At 42.7% G+C, this 22,346-nt stretch overlaps 1 protein-coding gene across 2 annotated transcripts in view; it reads right to left on the bottom strand.

Annotated features, from left to right (window-relative positions):
- Nucleotides 1–1,365: 1,365 nt before the first annotated feature.
- GPC3 (glypican 3) overlaps nt 1,366–22,346 on the bottom strand; it is a 702,925-nt gene continuing 681,944 nt past the window's right edge. For both annotated transcript variants that reach the window (XM_031945271.1, XM_003774804.3), the window contains one exon: nt 1,366–1,751. In XM_031945271.1, the coding sequence (XP_031801131.1) occupies nt 1,582–1,751 (170 nt within the window). In that variant the 3' untranslated portion in view covers nt 1,366–1,581. The remainder of the gene's footprint in view (nt 1,752–22,346) is intronic.

Below are 22,346 nucleotides of genomic sequence, written 5' to 3' on the forward strand. Positions count from 1 at the left end.
ATCTAGCCTCAAACACCATCTTGGGGATAGATGATCATTCAATTTGTCAATGAACTGATAGTTTATATATAAAGGAATACGATGACAAAAGAGATGACTCGGAGATGCTGCCTAATGTCTAAGTGCCCAAAGTCAGGAATGACACGGTCACCCTTCCCCTCACTTCCCAAGGCTTGAGTCTCAAGGTGGTGGGATGGTTGAAGTGGCCAAAGCTTGTTGAGGCTCTTGGTGATTTCCTTTTTTCCTCTGTCCCACTGGTTATTGGTTATTTTAGCCATGACTTGCTCCGGGGCTCTCTCCCATTTGGGACAGAGAGGGACAAGAATAATGTCAAATATGACGCAGACAAGCTTTGTGTCTGGCAAAACATTGAAAGGGAGTAGGGTTGGGAATCAAGAAACTTTGACTCCAGTCCTGGTTCGACCATTTAGTGGCTGTGTAACTTTGTGCAAATCATTTCCCTTGAGACTCAGTTTTTTACTTTGTAGAATGAGGATAATATGTTTTCTTTTTGCCTAAGACTTGTTGTGAGAATTACATGTAAATTACTGAAAGTGGATAGGTGCAAGGGACCTGTCTTCAGAGAATGTGGCTTGGCTACCGTTTCCTAATTGTGATTGGGGGGTCACATCCCTTCTCAGAGCTGTGGTTTTGGACTCTATGAAAGAAAAGAGGGAGCTGGATCTAGAGGTTATTGAAAGTCCTCTCTTAGTCCAAATCTTCAAATTTTAAGAGAGGTGGTTGCTGTATCGGTTTCCTTTTACTAGAGTTTTCAGCAACTCATCAACAATTAAGAACTCTCGGCTAAAACATGCAAGGATTGGGTATGTTTGCGCTGATCGACTTGACTCATAGCTGCTGAGCTCCAAGATAGCTCTGCTCAGCCTTTGGTCTTCCCTTGGTCTCAAATTCAGTGACCTGCACGAGGGGAAGTGTTTCCAGAATGTTTGTTGAGTTGGATTAAGGCAGAGACAGTGATGTCTCAGTAAAGCCACCTTCCCCTCCCCCTTTCTCCCCTCCCCACCCCAGGTAGACTCTCTGGGTTACCTCAGACCTGCCACTGTGACGGTCCTCCATTATGGGGGCCCAATGCCAGTTTTTAGAGCCTAGATCCATTGTCCCGGCGAGACAACTGAGAAGCTCAAAAGCGAGTGTCCCCTGTGGCTCCTACCCTCCAGCAGGTTTGAAAATATGCAACACGTTTGAACATGACAGTTCACGATGTCTGTAGACATCCCCCACCTTGACACATGCATACCTTCCAGAGTAAAGAGGTAAAAAGGCAGTAGGCCATCCTGACTTCATTCCCTCGGGCTAGAGTTTGCAGTGGCGTTCTTTGTAGAATGACAGCACTGACACGGCCGCTGATGTTCACCATCCTTGCAAAGATACCATTTTATTTTACAAAACATAACACGTCGTCTCTCCTCCATTTAATACTTTGGGAAAGAGAGCTACGACAGACAGACAAGACAACAAAATCGAACAGGACATAAGAGAGAGCTCCCCAGGAGATTTCCTTTGCGAGGGGGCAGCACAAAGAGAAAGGATAGCAAGAAGGTATGGCCTCGCACTGTTAAGTCAGTGGACCAACACAAAGAAACACAGCACATAAAGCAGGACACCAGCCAGAAGGCCTAGCAAGGAATTCCCCGAGCCCAGGCTTTTAACGCTGTTGCCTTCTTTGCTCTGCTGGTTCAGAAGTTGCTTGTTCAAAGGAGCTTCGTCCATTTCCAGGTCATACGCCAGTTCTGCAACGAGAAAGGAAGGAATCTGTTGTTAGAGACGGCAGACCCGGGGCATGGTACTCCATTCTTCCGGTGCAGATTTAGAAAAATGTGCATTATTTTCATAAAGTTCTTCCCATGTTCCCTTATATTCCTTGTACTGGAGAAAGTCCATTAATGTTCCAAAATTTAGCTATCTCTTGATAGTTGGGCATGGCCCCTCCCCTCCATTTATATATAACGCTACTATGAAATGTGGAACAGATAGCTCCTTTTTTGTCTTTTTCATATAACACCTTCAGAGTATGTTCCCAACAATGGGATTGTTGGGTCAGAATAGGTATGGTTATTTTTTTGTAACTGTTCCTGAACACTGATGGATTCTTCTTGAAAAAGATTATACAAGTTTCCAAGTCCAGCAAGAATGAATCAGTATACCCCTGGCTCCTAATTTCCTCCCATTGTGTTTACTTATTTTTGTCAATGTGATGCTTAGGAGGTGGTACCTCAAATTGATTTAATTTGTCTCTTAGGTTATTTGTGAAGTTGAGTTTTTTTCAAATGACTGTGATTTGGGGAACCATTGAAAACTATTCGTATCATTTGAACTTGGAAGCACTGTGAACTCTGAGTTATCCCTCTGACTTTTTAACAGTCCTTAAGTATTTGGGATGTCATGTCATCCTCGACTCTTTTCTCTCCCTCCCCTTCATCTCCTTCCATATTCGGTCATTTGCAAACATTTGTCAGTTCTGCTGTCAAAACAGCTATCTCATTTATCTTGCTACATAACCACTGCCCTGGGTTTAGGCCCTCATTTACCCCTTACCTGGACTATTTCAACAATGTTCTATCTCAGTGGTTTCCCTGCCTCCAATTTCTCTCTTGTTCATTATGGCTTCCACACAATTGCCAAAAAAGATATTCTTGCTGTAGAAGTACGGCTGTATCCCTCCTGTGTTCCAGCAATGGCAGTGGCTCCCTATTTCCTCTAGGATAAATGCGAACTCCGTTTCAGCCAAACTGGTCTACTTGATATTCTTTAGGTTCAATGATTTTTCATCTAAGTCAGGTCCTCTGCACAGGCATGTCTGGAATATTTCCCCTCTTTATCTTTGCAAAAAGTACCTTGCACATAATAGGCACTTAATAAATACAGTATTTGTTAAATAAAATAGAATTTATCTTTTGTATTTGCTCTAAGTATTCTCTAATTATTCCAATAATTTCTTAATAATTTTTGAGTGGTTGAATTTAAAAAAAATCGCCCCTTCACAGTTGAGAGAAATACTTTTATTCCAAGTTCTTTTCTTCTTCTTCAGTTTCTCACTTGGCTAGAATTTTGTGGGCATTAGCGCATAAAATGTGGTTTCTAATTCCTTTCCCACATAACTGCAAATCAATTTTTCCATATAGATTTGTTAAATAACGGAGCCTTTCTTAGGTTTCATAGATTTCTTGAATGCAAATTTTTGCTATATATTTGGTATATTTATTCCTTTTCACTGCTCTGTTTCTCTGTTTTGCCCTGTATCAGCTAATTGTAACCATTTAGTGATATATTTCAGAATCTAGGAAAAAGACTATCTTTATCAACTTTCTTCTTCAGCATACTTCTTGATCCTCTTGCCACTTAGTATTTTTCTAATTCCATAAAGATACATCTTTGCATCACATTGGTTATATACATTAATTTGAGAAATACTGTTATTTTCACTGTATTAATCTGACCCAAACATAAAAATTTAATAACCCTCCAGTCTTTCTTGATTAAAGTCATTATAGCTTTATAGTCCTTTTATAAGTCCTTTGTATTCCTGTGTAGCTGATTTCACAAATATTTGATAGTTTGGGGGATTTCTTTTTTTAATTATATTTTCTGGTTCTTTATTTGGAGTAAATATGAAGATGGTTAATTTTGAATGCTATCACTTTGCTACACTCACTTTTATTTCTTTTAAAATTTCATGCAGTTAGATTTTCTATATGGTTGTTTTCTGCAAATAATGATACCTTGACATACCATCTCAATGAAATAAGAAAAAGAGAAGATAATCAAGGCATTAACATTGGAAGGTAAGAATTTTCAAGGTCTTGTCAAAGAAAAGCAGCCAGAGTAGGAGTCCTTGATTTGTGTCTATTTTTAGTGATGATTTTTTTTTTAACATTTCTTCATTTCATGTTATGTTGGCTCTTTCCCCATGGGAGATATTTTTTTTTATTTTGTTGGGGGGAAAATCCCTCAATAGCTGTTATTTTTTATCATAAATTATGCCTCATCACAAGTTTTTTTTTTGTTTCTTTTTTACTTTTGTGCACGTATGTTTTTTTAGTTTTTAAAATTTTAATTTCCCAGATGCAACCTAGTCATGATGAATAATTTACTTAATGAATTGCTATGTACTATTGGCATATGTTTTAATTATTATTTCTGCATCCATATTTGTTAACGAGATTCATCTCTAAATCATTTTCAGTGTTGTCAATATCCTACACATTAAAATCAATGTATTTTCCTAATGAGGCTAATAAAAATAACCAATTAAAAAAACAAACCTAGCATAGTGTCTTGCACAGAGTATACTTTGTAGGATCTTACCATCCCTTGGTCTTTTGTTCTGTAATTATTTTTTAAAAAAACCTTAATTTTCTCTTCTATTTCTGTTTTTATATTTTAAAACATTAAATGTTTGGTTCCTGCCTTTTATTTTTTATACCAGTCATTTCCCATATTGACACTCTTACTTGAACCTCCTCTTTAATAATAACAATGATAATAGCTAAAATTTATATAAAGCTTGCTATGTGCCAGGCAATGTGCTAAGTGCTTTATAATTCTTATCTCATTTGATCCTCATAACAACCCTGGGCATGCTATTATCATTCCCATTTTACAGATGAGGAAACAGACAGAGGTTAAGTGATTTGCAAGCTGAATTAGAACTCCGGTCTTTCTGACTCCATTATCCATTTCACCACCTAGTTGCCTGAGAAAGAAAATCATTTAAACAAACCCAACCAAAACAGCAATCTTGTCTCATGGCATATAGCACATTCTATAAACCTCAGATTTCCACAGAAAGGAAGGAGATAAAGACCACTCAAGATGACAGAAGAGCAGAAAGATATACAACAAAACTTCTCTACAACGATTCCACAAAGAACTATAAAATGAATCGGACTAAGTCATAATCAGGAAATCCAAGAAAAAGAATCACATTGCCAAATTAGGCTAGAAATATGACTCAAATGAAGACAGAAGTATGTAGACACTGGGAACTGAGTATAGCCAGGTGCATGCCCTCAGGCCTTCAGCATAAGTACTAGATGAGGCCATCATACCTGTATACCAGGGAAAGAAGAAGTCTCAGGTCTGGCATTTAACCTAGTGCAAAGAGCAATAACAGTTGCCAACAGGCACTTCTGTCACTACCCAGTTCTCTATCACAGATCCAGAGTATTCAGAGGAGAGGATCCATACCTAGGAGTGGTGGTACAGAGTACAACAAAGTCACAAGCTCTAGCCAGGGGTCCTCAAACTTTTTAAATAGGGGGCCAATTCACTGTCCCTCAGACTGTTGGAGTTAAATTACGCAGCACTTAGTTTGGCTTTTTTGTTATTTCCAAGAGTGAGGATAGTGGTAGCCATTATACATTTTGGTTTCCTGTTTTTGCTTAAGTTGTCTTTGCATGTCTTCCGGTGCATCTCCATATTCTTGATATTTATCCTTTCAGGTGGTGCAATATATTTTATTACATTCCATTACCAAAACTTGGTACGCTATTCTCCAGTTGATGGGCAAAGATTTTATTTCCAGTTAATTCCTGTTACCAAATTGTTAGAATTCTATGACTACTTTGACATGTGTGGAGCTTTCTGTCTTTGGCTTCCTTGGTATAGAACACCTCGAGATGTCCTTATTTGGGTATACCCCACCTGGCAGTGAGATCTCTGGGTCACAGAGTATCTATCAGTGTTTTGGTTTTCATGGATTTCTCTATTTCAAGTTGCCTTCCAGAACGTTTGGACCAATTCACAACGTCACTAAGAGTATATGCCTGTTTCCACAATTTCCCCAATTATTTACTATTCCCATCTTTTGTCATATTTGTCTCGTTTGCTGGATGTGAAGTGAAATCTGAGTTGTCCTGCTATAAAGGTAGCTAAGTGGCCCAGTGGAGAGGGTCAAAAAGATATTGAATTCAAATCCTACCTTGGCCACTTAGTAGCTGTTTTAGCCATCTTCCTTCCAGGGTTGTCATGAGGATCAAATGAGAGAAGATTTATAGACATGCTATTTATCATTACTGTTATTTGGGTTTGCATTTCTTTTTTATTTTTCAAAATACATGCAAAGATAGTTTTCCACCTTCATCCTTGCAAAACCTTGGTTCCATATCTTTCTCTCTCCTTCCCCATCTCTCCCTCCCCTAGAGTAATCAAGTAATCTGATATAGGTTAAATATGTGCAATTCTTCTAAACATATTTCCATATTCATCATGCTACACAAGAAAAATCAGGTCAAAAGTGAAAAAAGAAACACAAGAAGAAAAAAACAATAACAACAATAAAAAAGTGAAAATATTATGCTTTACTGCACTTTCAGTCTCCATCTCTCTCTCTCTCTCTCTGGATGTGGATGGCACTTTCCATTCCAAGCCTATTGGCATTGTCTTGAATTACCACATTTGTGAAAAGAGCCAAGTTTATCAGAGTTAATAGCTTTTTCCCAATTGATTATGATAGTCTCTATCCCTTTTTTGGCTAATATTTCTTTTCCTACCTGCCATCCCTAGTCAGAGTTGTGAAAGGCACATCTTCTCGTATTCTTTTAAAAATGATCTTTAATATTTAAGCAACAGATCCATTTTAGTTAGTTATTGTATGGGGTATGTGAGGTTCGAATCATAGAATGAAGATTATCTACTCTTTATACATTTTATATCTTCCTGGTTGTTTTACAAGTTCTCTCTCCCATTCGAATTCACACTCCCTCAGGGGTAGGGTATCTTTTTGCCTTTTTTTGTGGACTTGAATTTTGTTCTTATTTTTTCAGGCTCTGTAAAATCTCACCTTGATAGTTTAGTGTCCTACTGAAAATGTTCCTCTGTCCCCTTGGATGGATCCTCTTCCAGATCACCCCCTTTAACCCAAAATGTCCCTTGGGGTTCCGGCCTGGGTTGTCTTGTTTTCTCCCTTTATATTTTCTACTTTACTTGACTTACATCGACTCTTGGGGATTTAATGATCATCTCTATGCTGACAATTCTCAAATCTACCCATCCGGCCCCAATCTCTCTGCTGACCTCCAGTCTCACATTTTCAACTGCCTCTCAGACATCTTGAACTGTGTACCCAGTAGACAGCTCCAACTCAACATGTCCAAAACTGAACTCATAAGCTTCCCCTCTAAACCTTCCCCTGCTCCACCTTTGCTAGTGCTCCAGAGGGGCATCATCTCTGGCCCTCAAGCTCTTTTTTTGACTCATCCTTATCTCATAAACCCCATAAATAATCCATGTCAAGGCAACCCACCCTGTTGATTTCACCTTTGCATGAGCAAACATGTTCTCTGGAAGGAGCCCTCTTCTCTCCTCTGACATTGACACCATTCAACCTTCATCCCCTCTCAAAGGACTATTTCAGTAGCCTGAAGGTGGGTTTGCTTCCCTCTGGTATTTTCCCTCTCCGATCTAGCCTCCATTCAGTCACTATAAAGTGATTTTCCTACAATGCCAGGCTGACCATGTCATCTCCTAGTCAATAAACTCCAGGGGCTCCCTATTACCTCTAGGATCAAATATGAAATGCTGGCTGGCATTCAAGCCCTTCATGACCTCCCCTTCTCCTACTTTCCAGCTTGTGAATGCCTTACTCCCTGCCACATGGCCCTGCTCTCTTGGCTGTTCCCCAAATAAGACACTCTTGCCTCTTGGGCTTTGGGCATTTTCTCATGTCTGGGATGCCCTCCCTTCTCAGCTTTACCTTCTGGCCTCCCTGAGTTCTTTTCCAATGAAAATCCCATCTTTTCAAGAGAGGCTTTCCTAATCCCTCTTAATTCCAGCACTTTCCTTCTGTTAATTATTTCCTATTTAACGTGCAGATAGCTTGTTTCTTTCTATTTATGATAGTTTGCATGTTGTCTCCACTATTAGACTGGAGCTCTTTGAGGGCAGAGACTATTTATCCTCACCATTTCACACAGTGTCTGGAATATAATAGGAGGTTAAGAAATGTTGATTGATCGATTAAAAGGGAGAGCTTATTAATTGGAATCAGAAAGACCTGCGTTTAAATGCTGCCTCAGCATGACTAGCTGTGTAACTTGGAGCAAATCACTTCATTTCTTTTTGCTTTAGTTATGTCATCTGCAAAACTAAAAAAGGGATATAAATAGCACTTAATTCACAGAATTATCCTGAGAGTCAACTGAGATGTAGGGCTTGACTCTTTGTGATCCCCTTTGGGGTTTTGTGGGCAGAGACATTGGAATAATTTGCCATTTCCTTCTCCAGCTCATTTCACAGATGAGGAAAATGAGGCAAACAGGATGAAGTGACTTGCCCAGGGTCACACAGTTAATAGTATCTGAGGCTATATCTGAACTCAGGAAAGAAGTCTTCCTGATTCCAGAACTAGTACTCTATCTCTCCATTACAGTACCACTTATCTGCCCCTTAATTCTTAAAGCCTTATATAAGTGCTAGCTGTTAGTAGTAGGGTGTGCCTTTATAGACTGACTTATACAGATTTTGTAGTTGTTTTTAATGTAATTTTCTGTTCTACCTTTTCTTTTTGTTATTGCTTGACAGAAAAGTTGTTAATTTTTGTCCATCTATTTTGTATCCTATTACGTTACTGAAACTTAACTGATTCAATTAGAAAAGCTAAATAATTAGCAAATAAACCAGGCAAACTGCCATATTATCAGCAAATAGGAACAGTTTTTTTCTCTTGCATGCATTTAATTTCTTTCCGTTAACTTCTTTTTTTCCTCTAATATTATTGCCATTGTTCGCATTTTTAGAATTACATCAGATAACTGAAGGCAAAGGAGGAGACAGCCCTGCTTTATTGGCATATTTATTGGAAAACTTATACTTTTCTCCTCTTGTATATAATGTTAGCTTTTGGGTTAGATTTTTTTTATCATATTAAAAATATTCTTACTATGCCCATATTTATTAAGAGTTTTAGCTTAAGTGAAGTTTGAACTTTATCAACAACTTTTTGTTGGCATCTCTTGATAGAATCATGTGGGTTTGGGATGTTTTTATTTTTTAAGAAGATTAATGATTTGGGTTGTTTTTCTAATGTTCCAACATCCTTGGTTCCTTAGTATAAATCCCAAGTACAAGCTTGATCATAGTGAATAATTTTTTGGACATATTGCTGTAGTGTTTTTGCCAAGATTTTATTTAAAAATTTTGAATCCATATTCATTGGAGTTGTTTCATTTGCATTTCTTTTGCTATTAGTTACATGGAACATTTTCTTTCACATTCCTTCTTCTAAAAGAAGTCTTATATAGGTAAATCCCTACATCTGTATATATTAATTATGCTGATTGTTTTCCCAGTGGTCAAACATCCTTACATCCCTGCTATAAATCCGACTTGATCGTATGAATAATTTTTTGATAACATACAGATATATGTGTATATATAAACAGATAAATATACATAGGTAGTGGTTTTTGCCAGGATTTTATTTAAATTTTTTAATCAGTATTCATTAGAGTTGTTTCATTTACATTCTTCTTAACTATTAATTAATTATAATTTTTATATTTCTTTTTCTAAAAGCTATCTTTTCATATTTTTGATCTGCTAGAGAAATGCCTCTTGATAGAAAATCAATACAAGACTACCTGTATATATCCCATGGGTTTCAGACATCTCTTCAATATCTGCTACAAAAACTTCTCCCAATTTCCAACTTCTCCTTCTTTAGTCTAACCGGATTGTATTTGTGTAAAGGCTTTTGAAATGTCATGGGCATAGTGTCAAGAGTGTTTGGTAGTCGTGTTTATAGATGGTTCTGAATGTCTTGACGTTTAGCAAGAAGATATTTTGAAAGTACTATATATAAATGTTGATGATTTTGGTGGTTTTATTTTGTATCTTAGTGCTTTCCTGAAGGTATTGTCTTGATTAATAAGAGTTAGTCTGTATATATCATTTAAATTCTGTAAAGCACTTCAGAAATATTATCTTATTTTATCCTCCCAACAACCCTGAGAGGTATGTGCTGTCATTATTCTCAGTTTACAGATGAGGGAACTGAGATAGATGTTAAATAAATTTTCTAAGGTCACACAGCTAGTAAGTGTCTTAAAATGCATTTGAACTTGGGTCATCCCAAGTACCGGTTCAGCACTGTATCCCTATCTGCACTTAGCTGCCTTAGATTTCTTCAGATTTTCTGGTATTTACTAAGTAAATCTACATTTGAAATCAGGGGTAATTTATATTGCTTGCTGCTGTCTGTGCTTTGATTTTACCATGGTAGAAACAGCCCAGGCAGGAATCAGAGAACTGTGGTTTAAATCTTTGCTCTCCCACTTGTTGCCTGGGTTATTTTAGGAAAGTCATTTTTCCCTCTCCGGGCTTGTTTCCTTATCTGTACAGTGAAGAGAGTGGACTTCCTTGCAGCCTTTGAAGCTGTGGTCATGTGTCCTTCTCCTGTCCTATTAGTATAAGTAGATTTTCTAGAACTATATAAAATTACTGGGGTATTGTTTTTCCCCAGTAGGAACTGAGCCAGCTTGTTTCACCTTTGCAAATCAGCTCTCGTCTCTAAACGTATTTTTGTTCCTATCAAAGAAGGGTCTTCTGTGCCATTGTTTTTTAAACTTTGTTCTTAACATATGTGAATGTTTTGTTAGGTCAAGAGCTTTTTCCTGATCCTCTTGAGATGATTATAAATTTTAAAATATTATTAATTACAAACATTGTTTGTAACGTGGTGATAGTAATTTCTTGAATATATTGCTGTAGTCTCTTTGCTAAGATTTTATTTAAAAATTTGTTTCTCAATATGCAATATTGAGAAAATTTACTTGAATTTTTTTTTCTTTACTCCAATCCTTACTTTCCTGAATCCTCACTTACTTGAATCCTTCCTTAGTTTGGGGATCAGGGCAATTCTTGTAAAAGCATCATGTTCCAGTGCCTTCAGTTAAGAATAATTTTTGTAGCATAAGTATCAATTTCTCTTTTAATATTTGAAAGAATTTACTAGCACATTCATCTAGGCTATTTCCCCACCCTCTCCCCTTGGAACTTCATTTATGACCTGTTTTAGTTCTCTTTTTGGGATTGAGTTATTTAGGGTTTCTATTTCTTATTTTATTAACTCGAGGATTTCATAGTTTTGTACATAAACAGCTCTTTATTTTTATTTCCTCTTTGTGGGAATTCATCTCATTCTTTTTGATTTTCTCCCTTTTTTGATCAGGTTACCTAATGGCTTTTTATCAGTTTTTTAGTATTAAGAAAAACTTGGCTATTTCTATAGTTCTTTTCTTTTGAATTTTTTTCCTCCTCTGATCTCCACAAGTTCTTCCTTCTGTGCTTTTTGTTGAATTTTCTAGCGTTATTTTTTTAAAAAAGTTATGCTAAGCTACTTCTCTATTTTGTTGACAAGTTTTCTGAAATATATTTTTCCTATGACAACTTTAGCTAGATCTCCAAAATGGTGGTATGTGACTTTACACAATTGTTTCTATTATTTGTTCTTCGACTCACTCTTCAATATATCACTACATGGTCTCCATTTAGGTCTCTTATTAATGACCACTTTTATTGTGTTATGGTAGATAAAGGAATTATTGAATATTTACTTCTTTTTCTGTCATAATATCTTTATGTGCCTAAGCTCTAGTTAAAGTTTTTCCTCCGCTGAAGGTGGTTCTCGACATTTTCTGTTCTTGTTTCCCCCTCATTATTTTTGGTTGGAGCAGAAAGAGCTCTTGGATTAGCATATTTTATGACTAGTGAAGCAGTTGGGGAAGATCTGATGCATCTGATTTTGGCATCTTACCTGGGATTTTCCTTTTGTTTTTCAATCCCTGTGTATGTTGTCGTTCAGAACTCTCATTCCCTTTCCTCGGCTTTGTTCCTTTCACAATTGTGTCTTCCACTTTACTCGGCCAACAAGGGCCTTGTTACTGGTCCATTTTAGCCACCAAGACAGTCGATGTGTGCATGTGCACTAATAGGGATCATAATTTAGATGGAAAGGAGGAGGGTAAAGCTCCTGCTGCAGAGGACAGAATCCCAAGAGTCTCTGCACCTGAATTTTTGTTTTCTGGCATAGGGGGAGGGCAAGTCCTGGGAAAAGGGTCCTGACCAAGGGCAGGTTAGGTAGCCGGTATGGATAGTAGTCTAAAGGAAGGAGAATGAGGTTTGAGACCTACTGAGTCATAGATAACTTTAAGAAGAGGCAGTCTAGGACCCTGGAGAGCTCCAAGAAAAGCCCTCACAGACCCCATTTTGATGAAGTGGGGACTGTCCTGTCCAAAGAGCCTCAGACCCACTACCCCTGTGCCTTCTTATGCTTGGTAGGACTCTTTGATTTTTAAGAAGTTTTCGGATATGACGGACTCAGTTTCTTAGCATCATGCCCATTATGGGAGACAGTGAGATGTAGCGGAGCACTGGACTTGGGCTCAGGAAGACCCTCATTCCAATAGCACCTCTACCACTTCTGAGCTGTGTAAGTGTTTAGGCTCTGGGGGTCTCAGTGTCTTCATCTTTCAGTGAAGATAAGAGCACATCCAGCCCAGGACTGTCATTGGGGATTGCCCTTGACAGCGTGGACAAAGAAAGGGTGTCGTCTACTGGCTTCAAGTGCTATAAAACTGTGAGCTAGTGGTGTTATTCATGACGGAGGTAGTGCCAATTGGGTACACATTTTGAAATTAAGTAGCTTCTCTAAGCAAAAACACTGTGTGGGATAAAGAGGAAGATGCAAAGTTTAGCTCATTTTAACACCATCTCTGCCCTCGCGGAGCTCACAGAAGAATCGGACGTATCATAGATCAATCACTATCATCTACAACACGGCGTGATGAATGCAACTCAAAGTGCTTTGTGAGGTTAGGGTAAGAGGCCATTACCCATGGGGCCAGGCAAGGGAGGGAGGCAAGAGTGGATTCAAAGAAGTCTTCCTAAATGAGGTGACATTTGAATTGAACTTTAAAGGATGGGTAGGAATTGAAAAAAGGTGATGAGGGGGAAGGAGGGCCTCCTAGACACAGGGAACAGTGTGAAGAAAAAAAATGAAAATACCCACCCTCAAGTTTTTAATAGAGGGTCTTAGAAGCACACTTAGGATGGGGGTGGGGAGAAATGCTTGGTTCTAATTTAAAAAAGATTGCTCGGTTTCTTAATGAGGATTCCCACCTGATGCGGAAATAAAGAAACCTGAGTAAAGGTCCTCACTGAAGCACGTCAAATGTACAGAGAACTAAAAGAGAGGCCCGGCCACAGTCGGCTGATCAGAAGAGAGCCAATTGACCTCCAATTCTGCTAATTGGGGCTCTGCTTGGGCATGCGGGAGCCTGAACTCCCATTCAGAAAAGCCCCGGGGCAGACTTCCTTAGAGTGGGATACAGAGGTAGCACATAGTGACAGGGCAGTCACCCTGTGATATACATAGCAGAGAGATTATAATTCCCATCTTACAGATGAGGAAAGCGAGGCTCAGATTGGGGAAGTGACTTTGCCCACCGTCAGACAGCTAGTGGGTGTTGGAGACAGGACTCAAACCCAGGGACTCCAGGAGCGTGAGTCAGAGACATGTCACCTCTATGAACTCGGACAAGTCACTTAAGCCTCTCTGGGCCTCAGTTTACCCACTTGTTAAAAATGAGGGATGATATCTAAGGTCTTTGTCCTTCCCCAACAAAGGACTGGCTGCATGTTCTCTCATGCTATCTCACACACTAAGGCAAAAGGAAGACTGGGTGCATTCTTTTTTCCTTCTCAAGACCCCCTTTGGGATTCCATCACTTAGCAGCCTGTTCTCTTTCAAGGTTCACTTCATCCAGATAAGGTTATCAGTTGTTGCGAGCCTCCATGTCATTCTCCTTTCTTCCTCAAGGAATTTATAGAGTGCAGGACTTGGAGTCAGGAAGATCTGACTGCAGATCCTGCCTCAGTTTCCTCATCTGGAAATTATTATATCTATATTATATATAATATATAGTAAATATATAATATAATATATATAAAATAAATATAATATAAAATCTGGAATAATAATAGCACCTACCTCCTTATGGTATAAGGCACTTTGCAAATCTTAAAGTCCTATATAAATGTTATTATTTTTATTTATAGTCTAGCAACCAACTGTACCATTTACCTAAGATCAATCGATCTCTGTCTGTCCTCTCCCCCAGGGGCCTTTTCTTAGTCCTTGAACTTCTTGATCTCTCTGGGGCACTTTGGGGGGATTTTTTTTGCCTTGGTTTTCATGTCCCTCCTCTCTCCTGCTTCTCTCCCTCCCTGGGGTGTGTGTGTGTGTGTGTGTGTGTGTGTGTGTGTGTGGAGAGGGGGAGGAGGGAAGAGAGGGATATTCAGCTCTCATTTCTTCTGTCAGATTATCATGCTGTAGCCCCGGACTAGCCCCAGCTTCTGTCCTCTGGTATGTTTAGAACCACTGGCTACTCCTTGGTGAGCTCCTCAGTGTCCATGGCTTCACCTGTGATCTCTGTGACAATGACTCCCACGCTATTTTCTAGTCCTCCTCCTCCTTCTCAACTACTTGCTGGATATTTCAGGGGCCTCAAAGTCAGGTTCAAAATAGAACTCATCTGCCCAGAAAACTCACCCCTCCCCACTCTAATTTCCTGACTTTTGCTGTAGGGATCACTCCCCCCCCTTCACCCAAGTTCACAACACACACAACATTCATCCACATTCATCCTTTATTCTCGATTCTCTCTCAGAACTATCCCCAGTAAGCTGCTAATTATTGATTCTGTCTTTATATCTTTTATGCATCAATGTGGGGGATGCTGAATTAAAACACTAGGCCTGGAATTAGCAAGACCTGAGTTCAAATTCTACCTCATACACTTACTATCAGTGTGACCCTGGGCAGATCACTTTTAACCTCTGTCTGCCTCAGTCTCCCCATGGGGCTAAACGTGGAACTAATGATAGTCCCTCTTTCCCAGGTTATTGTGAGGATAATGAGATAATAATTGTAAAGCACTTTGCATAGTGCCTGGCCCTCAGTAAATGCTCTAGAAAATGTTTACTGTGATCATTAGCTATTGTTTATCCCTTCTCTCTATGCAAGGGATCCTAGTTCAGCTTCTGGCACGTCTCTCTTGGAGAAGGAGCAGCCTCTTGGTGGATTTTCCTGCCCTATTTCTATCCATCTGCATCCAGTGTGCTCTCGAGTCCTTCCACAGGCCTGCCAAATTGATAGCTTTTAGGGCCAGACCTGACTACATCCTGCTCTTCAGAATAAATCAAAAAGCACTGATTATATACCCCTGTGTTACAATGGAAATGCAATCCCTGCCTTCAAGGGGTTCAGAGTCAATAACCGGGAACATACAAAGTATTTGCAGATAGGTGGGAGTCATGGAAGAAGAAGAGAAGGTCCCAGCAGCCTGCGGGGGGGCGGGGGGCGGTGAGGGCTAAGCAGAGGAAGGAAATAAGCACAGAGGATGGCAGGGACAAACGGAAGGCAGGACACAGAAAGTTGATGTGAGTATTTGTCAAATGGAAAAATAATAAAATTTAATAGAAAAAAGTCAACTGGCCTTGAAATGATTGGACCAGGCTGACTTATCTCTTAAGGATATGAAGCAAGACATGAACTCAGGGCTTTTGCCTTCAAGTTCAACAGCGGGGCCATGCTGTTTTAATCGACCGGCAGATAGTTATTAAGCACCAGAGCTAGTGTGCTTAGGTGCTGGGGAGAGAAACACAATGCTATGATCTCTACTTGTACAGAGCTTAGATTGGAATGGAGGTAAATGGTACGTGTATATATAAACGCATATATTAGATGTGTTACGTGCATAATACATAAGCATAAGCCGAATAAATACAAGGTAGTTTTAAAGGGAGGGCATATATCCAACAATAACCCAAGAAGTAGATGATAAAGTGGTATCAACTCCAATTTACAGAGGCAGAAACTGAGGCTCAGAGAGGGGAAGGTACTTGTCCCGTGTTGCAGAGAAAGGAATGCTTGAAATCAGGATTTGAACTCGGGTTTCTACATTCTAGTGCTTTTCCCATGTTGCCATAGTACTTTTCATACACGTGATCCTATGGCGGGACAAAAGGGAAGTCAAAGAACAACTGTTGGCTTGGGGGCAGCATGGGAGAAATATATGTAATGGTGAAGGAGAACCTTGCCGGGGCCTGAGGCCCAGATAGAAAGGTTCAGGGACTTTCCCCCAGACTCCATGGGTAATGACAGGCATGACAGCCCTCCCCTCCTCCCACCCCGCCCATTCTCTGATTCTACTATACCACTGTGCTTTCCCCACTAGACCATAAAACAGAGAAAGTACAGGCTTGGAGTCAAGAGATAAATGGGGGACACTGACCAAGTCATTTCCCTTTCCGGAATCCTCTCTTGTCCGTACAATGAAAGAGGTTGGAATGCATCTTTCAGAGGGGATAGGAGACGCAAAATCCAGAAAGAACAAATGAAGCAACTGAGGCTCAGAGCAAGTCAGGTTCCCACCCTAGGTTGCACAGAGCGGGAGTTTGAACCCAGGTTGCCAGTTGGCTTTCTTCTCCACTGTGATTTATGAAGTTCCTACAGTGTGGGAGTTGGAGCTAGAAGGTACCTAAGTTATTATCAAGCTGATCTCATAATTTTATAGACAAAGTAACTGAGGGCCAGAGAAGCCAGTGCCTTGCCCAGGATCACACAGCTATTCGTGTCAGAGTCAGAATTTGAACTCAGGATTTGTGGTGCCAAATCCGGTGTCCTTCCTTCTATACCACACTGTCCTCAAGCCTGTCTCTCTCACTGTGGGAAGAGCTTTGTAACCCTTAAAGTGGTCTCCACATGGGAACCGTCATTTTTGGGGCACCGTGTTACCTCACTGCGATCCATTGCCAGCATCCTCCACACAGAAACCAGCCCGCTCTAAGACTGCCCGTCCATCCCTTCTTCGGGTGGCAATCCTTCCTTTTTACTCTCCCCTTCTACCTGAAGCTAACCCGGTCTGGAAGATTTAAAGCTGGGTAAGAAGGAGCTTTCGGTTACCCTTTGGATAACGGCCCTTGGTATCATAGGAAGGGACAGCTGGAAGGGACTTCAGAAATCATCTAGTCCAACCTCCTTATTTTAGATTGCCCGGGACTTATCATTACGTGACTTAGTCAAGGTCATATAAGTATTATGTGACAGAGCTTGAAGAGGGCCCTCAAAGGATCCTGGGATTTTTCTATGATTCCCACATTCTCATTCTGCACATGGTGGTGGAGAAGCCACATCTCCTCCCCTCTTTCCCTTCCTGTGTCACCAGATTCCAGCAGGCTCAGAGAGTCATCAGGAGGAAAGATCTCAGCCTGGAAACCACAGGCTTGGGGGCCCTTAAGAGGACACCTGGCTTGCAGGCACACACTAGGAAACCAAGGCCTCCTGATCAAAGAGGGCAGCGTGGCTGTCCTGCCTGCCGGCACCTATGGGCCCCCTTCACAGGGCAGCCCAGGAAGCTGAGCTGCAATCGAGATGCCAGTGGGGGGGAGGTGGAGGTGGCGGTGGGAGCCAAGCACCACGGCTCATTCCTTGCCAAGCCCACACCAGCAGATGGCTTCAATCCGGCCCTTAATATAGTAACGGGATAATACCACCATACAGGGTTTTCCATGTCGAGCTTCCAGTTGGTTTCAGAGATGTTAACATGTGAAATCTACAGGGCAATTTTAGATTCTTTCCAATTTGAAGAGACAGGGTGGCGTGCCGGGACAACGGGTCAGAGATTTAGAGGTAAAAGGCTCTCTGGGGGCCAGCTGATCCCATGCCCACATTTTACACTGAGGCCCGCAGCCGCGTGGTTGTAGGTGGCAGATTTGGGCTCCTGAGTGCTATTGGGCTCTTCCTCTGTAGTTCAGCCAGTGTGTGGATCCAAAGGTCACAGATGTGACCTCGAGGTTTAGGTAGGACCCCGAGCGAGCGGGCTACCCTAAGAGTTTTTGTTCAGAGAGGGCTTTAAGGTGGAACCTACGGCAGCTTTTGCCCCCCTTATCTCATCTCTTCCTCCCGTCTTCCTGCAGGAGCTAGTCTGCCTTATAAGTCAAAAGCATTTTAAAAGTCAAAGCAGAGGTTCAGAAAGACAAAAGGTATTTGCTCAATCAAGACTTGAACCCGGTCGCCTTGCGCCCCTGTTCCTTTGAGCTCTAACCTGTGGTGTGAAGAGCACTCAGAGCTTACACAGCGCTGCCGATTCCACTCAGTGCCAGGAGATGAGATGGGACAGCACCTCAGTGCCGGTTGGCACCCTAGCCTACATCCCGAACCTCCCGATTCCTGTCTGGGGCTGCTCAGAATCGCTTGCCTTGCTGGCTGAGTCCTCTGGCTGCTGGTCTTCACCACCCAGGGCAACCCTTAGCTCCTTTGCTCCCTCCTTTTCAGCCTGCAGGTAGGAAATACTGGTGTGGACTGAAGCAAGTGAGAAAATGTCCCTTTGGTCTGCTGGAGCTTCACAGGCTCCTTTCAACATGAGCCCCCAGGGGACACTGAAACTGGCACCCAGTGCTCCTGCATCTGAATTTGCCAGACAGGATCCCTCTTAGGTTGGGCGCATTTGGGAGCAGACCTGATTATCGATCATGCAACAACAGTGTCCACCGAGCCAAGCCATCCAGCCCAAAAGGGCAAGGAGAGGCTCCAGCCCTGGAAAGGTCCAGTTTACAAAAATGGGCACCTGGGCTTCCTGGCAGCATGCCATGGGAGAGAGCATGCTGGGCTTGGAGGCCAAAGTCCTGGCCTTGAGTCCTAGCCCCTCAGTGACCTTGGGCATGGATGGCACTGTTGCTACATGGCGCCCAATTTTGTTCTCTGTAAAATGAGGGGGCTGGACTGGTTGGCTTCCGAGGTTCCTGCCAGCTGTCGAGGTCTCGGATTCTTCGATTCTGTGACAAACAAGAGAGGGCTTCGTCACCAGCCTGTGGGCGTGTTTACCTCTCTTAATGTGGGCGACCAAGTTCAACTGTGCTTTTGTGCCTGCCAAAAGAAAACCATGACTAACCAAGGCTTGAACAAACAACTCTGGGAAGCCATTGGCGTTGCTCTGCCTGCCAGGCTGCCTCCTCTTCCAGGTCTGAGTCTCCTTTCCCCGCTCCTCATCCTGGCTTTTGCCATTGAGGATGGCAGCTAACCCCTAACTCCATCTTTCAGACATTGGGGGGAGGCATGTGACTGGACTATAGAAATCTGTGAAGGTGCGAGTTGGTAGGAGTTGAAATTGGATGTGCCATCGGATCAAATCTGAAGGGATTTAGATCGAGGGCCTCAGGGGGCCCCTGAGGCCATGAGATCCCACCCTTTCCTTCCCCCCCCCCCAGGAGGCCTAGGGACATGGCCGATCCAGCCAGTCATTTGAAGAGCACAGATTCAAACTGAAGTTGGAGCTTTCTCTTTGTTCTGAAGCCATGTTGAAATGGAGCTGCTACTGTATAGATGGAAGAGCTCAAGACTTCAAGACAGACCCGGCTTGGAATCCTGACTAGTACTTTGAGTAGTTTTTTGGTCTCTGGCAGAGTGCTAACCCTCCTGGGCCCAAGGCCAGTGTCCTTTCCACTCTAATGGTCTTCTTCTGTCAACTTCTTGTATCTAAGGGTCTCGATCAAATCTCTAAATGTGCTTCATGTGAGCCCACCACCCCCATGAGGTGATGTCGCTCCCATGGAAAGCGGCCAGCTTAGGAAAAGGCCAGCGAGGGACCACCGCTATGACCCCTGCCTCTTGGGCAAGTTTGGAAAACCCTAGGCTTTCAGACTTCAGAATGACCTTAGTGATTATCTAGTTCAGCCAGTGTCTGAATCCCTGGGCCGTGATCACGCAGCCTCTCTGCATGCAGAAGGAGATGACCGGCAGGCCCAAGGGTGCTGGGTCCCCCCACTCAGCGAGGCAGTGTCAGACGTGACATTGGTGGGCCTGGTGCCGAGTCTTTGTTCTACTCCTCATTAATTGGTGACCCTGGGCCCTACGTTCCCCCTTCATCGCTCTAAGGAGGGAGTTGGCACTATGCAGCCATAGTGCATGGTTTTTCCCAGTTCTAAATCTGTGAGCCTATGCTTTTGCTAATCAGTGAATAGCCATCAAGCTGGTGGGCTGCTTAAAAGTCATCATGAAAAGCAAAAAGCACTGGCGCTATCCAGGAAAGGGAACCAGAAGCCTTTTGGCTCCAATACACATGGCTCTCCCAGAGAGGGAAGCTGCACCCTATCATAACTTGCAGAAATGGCATGTGCCTGGGCACGGCTGGTCCCAGGAGAGGGAGGGACAATTGCCGGACAACAGGGGAGCTACTTGCTGCTGCCCTTGAAATAGTAAAAGATGCAGACAGAAGGCTCCTATACATTGGAAGAGGGCAGGGAGAGTGGGGGAGAGGGGGGAACGACTCTGTGAAGGATTTAGAGAAAGCCACAGGAAGATGACGCAGATGAGCTGCTGTCGCCAGTGGAGAAGAGTTGCGAACAACATGGCACTGAACTGGCATGGAAGGGTTTAAGGCATTGACTATCATCTCCATTTACCCTCCTGTAGAATCAATTCATCAGCGTCAGCGACTCAACTGTTCTCCACCTTTCCAAGCCATCAGCCACGGCCTGGCTGTCCTTTCCTCCGGTCCCAATCTTAAACCTATAGTTAACTAGTTCAATTACACGTTGACCTGAACTCCTCAACCACCATCTTATCTTTCCCCACTTATACGGTCAAAATCCTAGCAGTAAACTTTTTATAGTTATTGCCTCTACTTCCTCTTTCCCATTTACCCCTCGACCCTTTTCATCTGACTTCTGACCTCCCCACTCAACTGAGACTGCCCTCTCCAAGGTTGACAGCAACTTTGTAATGACGCAGGCCAGTGGCCTTTTTTCAACATTTGTGCTTCTTGCCTTCTTCTGTAGGACTTGACAAGGTTGACCTTATCGTGCCCTTCTTCCTCAATACTCCCTTCTCCCTGGGTTGTTGTGCCCCTTCAGTCCCGATTCTCTCACCTGACCATTCTATTTTTTGCCTGTATCATCATCCATGCCCTGCCCACCATACGTGGGGGACTGTTGGGTTCTGTCTTGAGCCCTCATGTGTGTGTGTCTGTGTCTGTCTGTCTGTCTGTCTGTCTCTCTCTCTCTCTCTGTCTCTCTCTCTCTCTCTCTCTCTCTCTCTCTCTCTCTCGGATCTCATTGGCTCCCACCGGTCCACCCATCATCCATCTCTCAGCAGTGACCTGTAGACCTGGTTCACATTGGTTTTAGAGATGTAGTCCTGCCATCTTCATATGCTTCCTGGATGTTTCCGCCTCGATGGCCCGTAGTCATCTCGGGCTCCATGTGTCTAAAATGTAATTCCTCGTCTTCTCCTCTCAACGGGTCCCGCTCTCCTCAGCTTGCCTATTTCCATTGAGGTACTGGCAGATGCTTCTCTCTCCCCCATCCTCCCTATCCAATTAGCTGTTAAATGTTGTCAATTCTCCTTCCATCTTGTCTCTCCTTCCACAGCTGCAGCCACAGGTCAGATCACCAGCTCCTCTGTGCCCTCGGGAGGGGTTCTAGAGGAAGGTCTCCAGGGACGTTCGGGGGACCCTCCCCTGGAGCGTACATTTGAAAGTGTGCAAACAGCAGGGTGCACAGAGGGTTGCGCAATTTGAGGGCGTGCCCGCGGGCATAGAACTTTGGCCAAGATACCCACTTTGCCGGTGGTTGGCTCCATGAGGTCCTGGGTCCATGGAAATCTCTGAGAACCACCATCCCACTGTATGTAGACCACTTACCTCTAGCCCTATAGTCTTTGCTCCTTTGCCAAATCAATCCAACTGCTATTGATTAAGCATCTACTGTGGGCAAGGCGCCAGGCACTGTGTCCGTGCGTGTCAGTCCGGTCATCGGCCGGATTAGAGGGGCAAGGATGATACCTGTGGGGACAGTTGTAATCCCAGAAAAAACCCAGCTCTGGAGGCAGAGGACCCTGGTTGAAATGCCGGCTCCGGCACTTAACCTCTCGGGACCTCAGTTGTCTCTTCTGTAAAATGGGGATGATTCTCTTTGCACTGCTTGCCGTACAAAGTGGTGGAGGGGAGACTGTTTAGCAGACTTTGAAAGCGCTCTAGAAATGGCCATTGGTATGAATGGCATCAAGAAACCGGGCTTGGAGTCCCGGCTGGGGACAGACACTTACTAGCCTTGGGCAAGCCGGTGACCTTTCTGGAACCCCTTCTTTCAAAAGGGGGTGAGAACCCTTTCATTACCCACCTCCCAGGGTTGTTGTGAGGATCAAATGAGAGAATGGACAAAAGCACTTTGTAAACCTTGAAGCACCACAGAGTGTGAGTTTTATTCTGCTTCTTCCCCCCCTCTCCCCCTTCCCCCCCTCAGTGCTCGGCACAGGCCTGAGCGCACAG

Source organism: Sarcophilus harrisii, chromosome X (assembly GCF_902635505.1).
Source record: "Sarcophilus harrisii chromosome X, mSarHar1.11, whole genome shotgun sequence".
In the NCBI taxonomy this organism is placed as follows: Eukaryota; Metazoa; Chordata; class Mammalia; order Dasyuromorphia; family Dasyuridae; genus Sarcophilus; species Sarcophilus harrisii.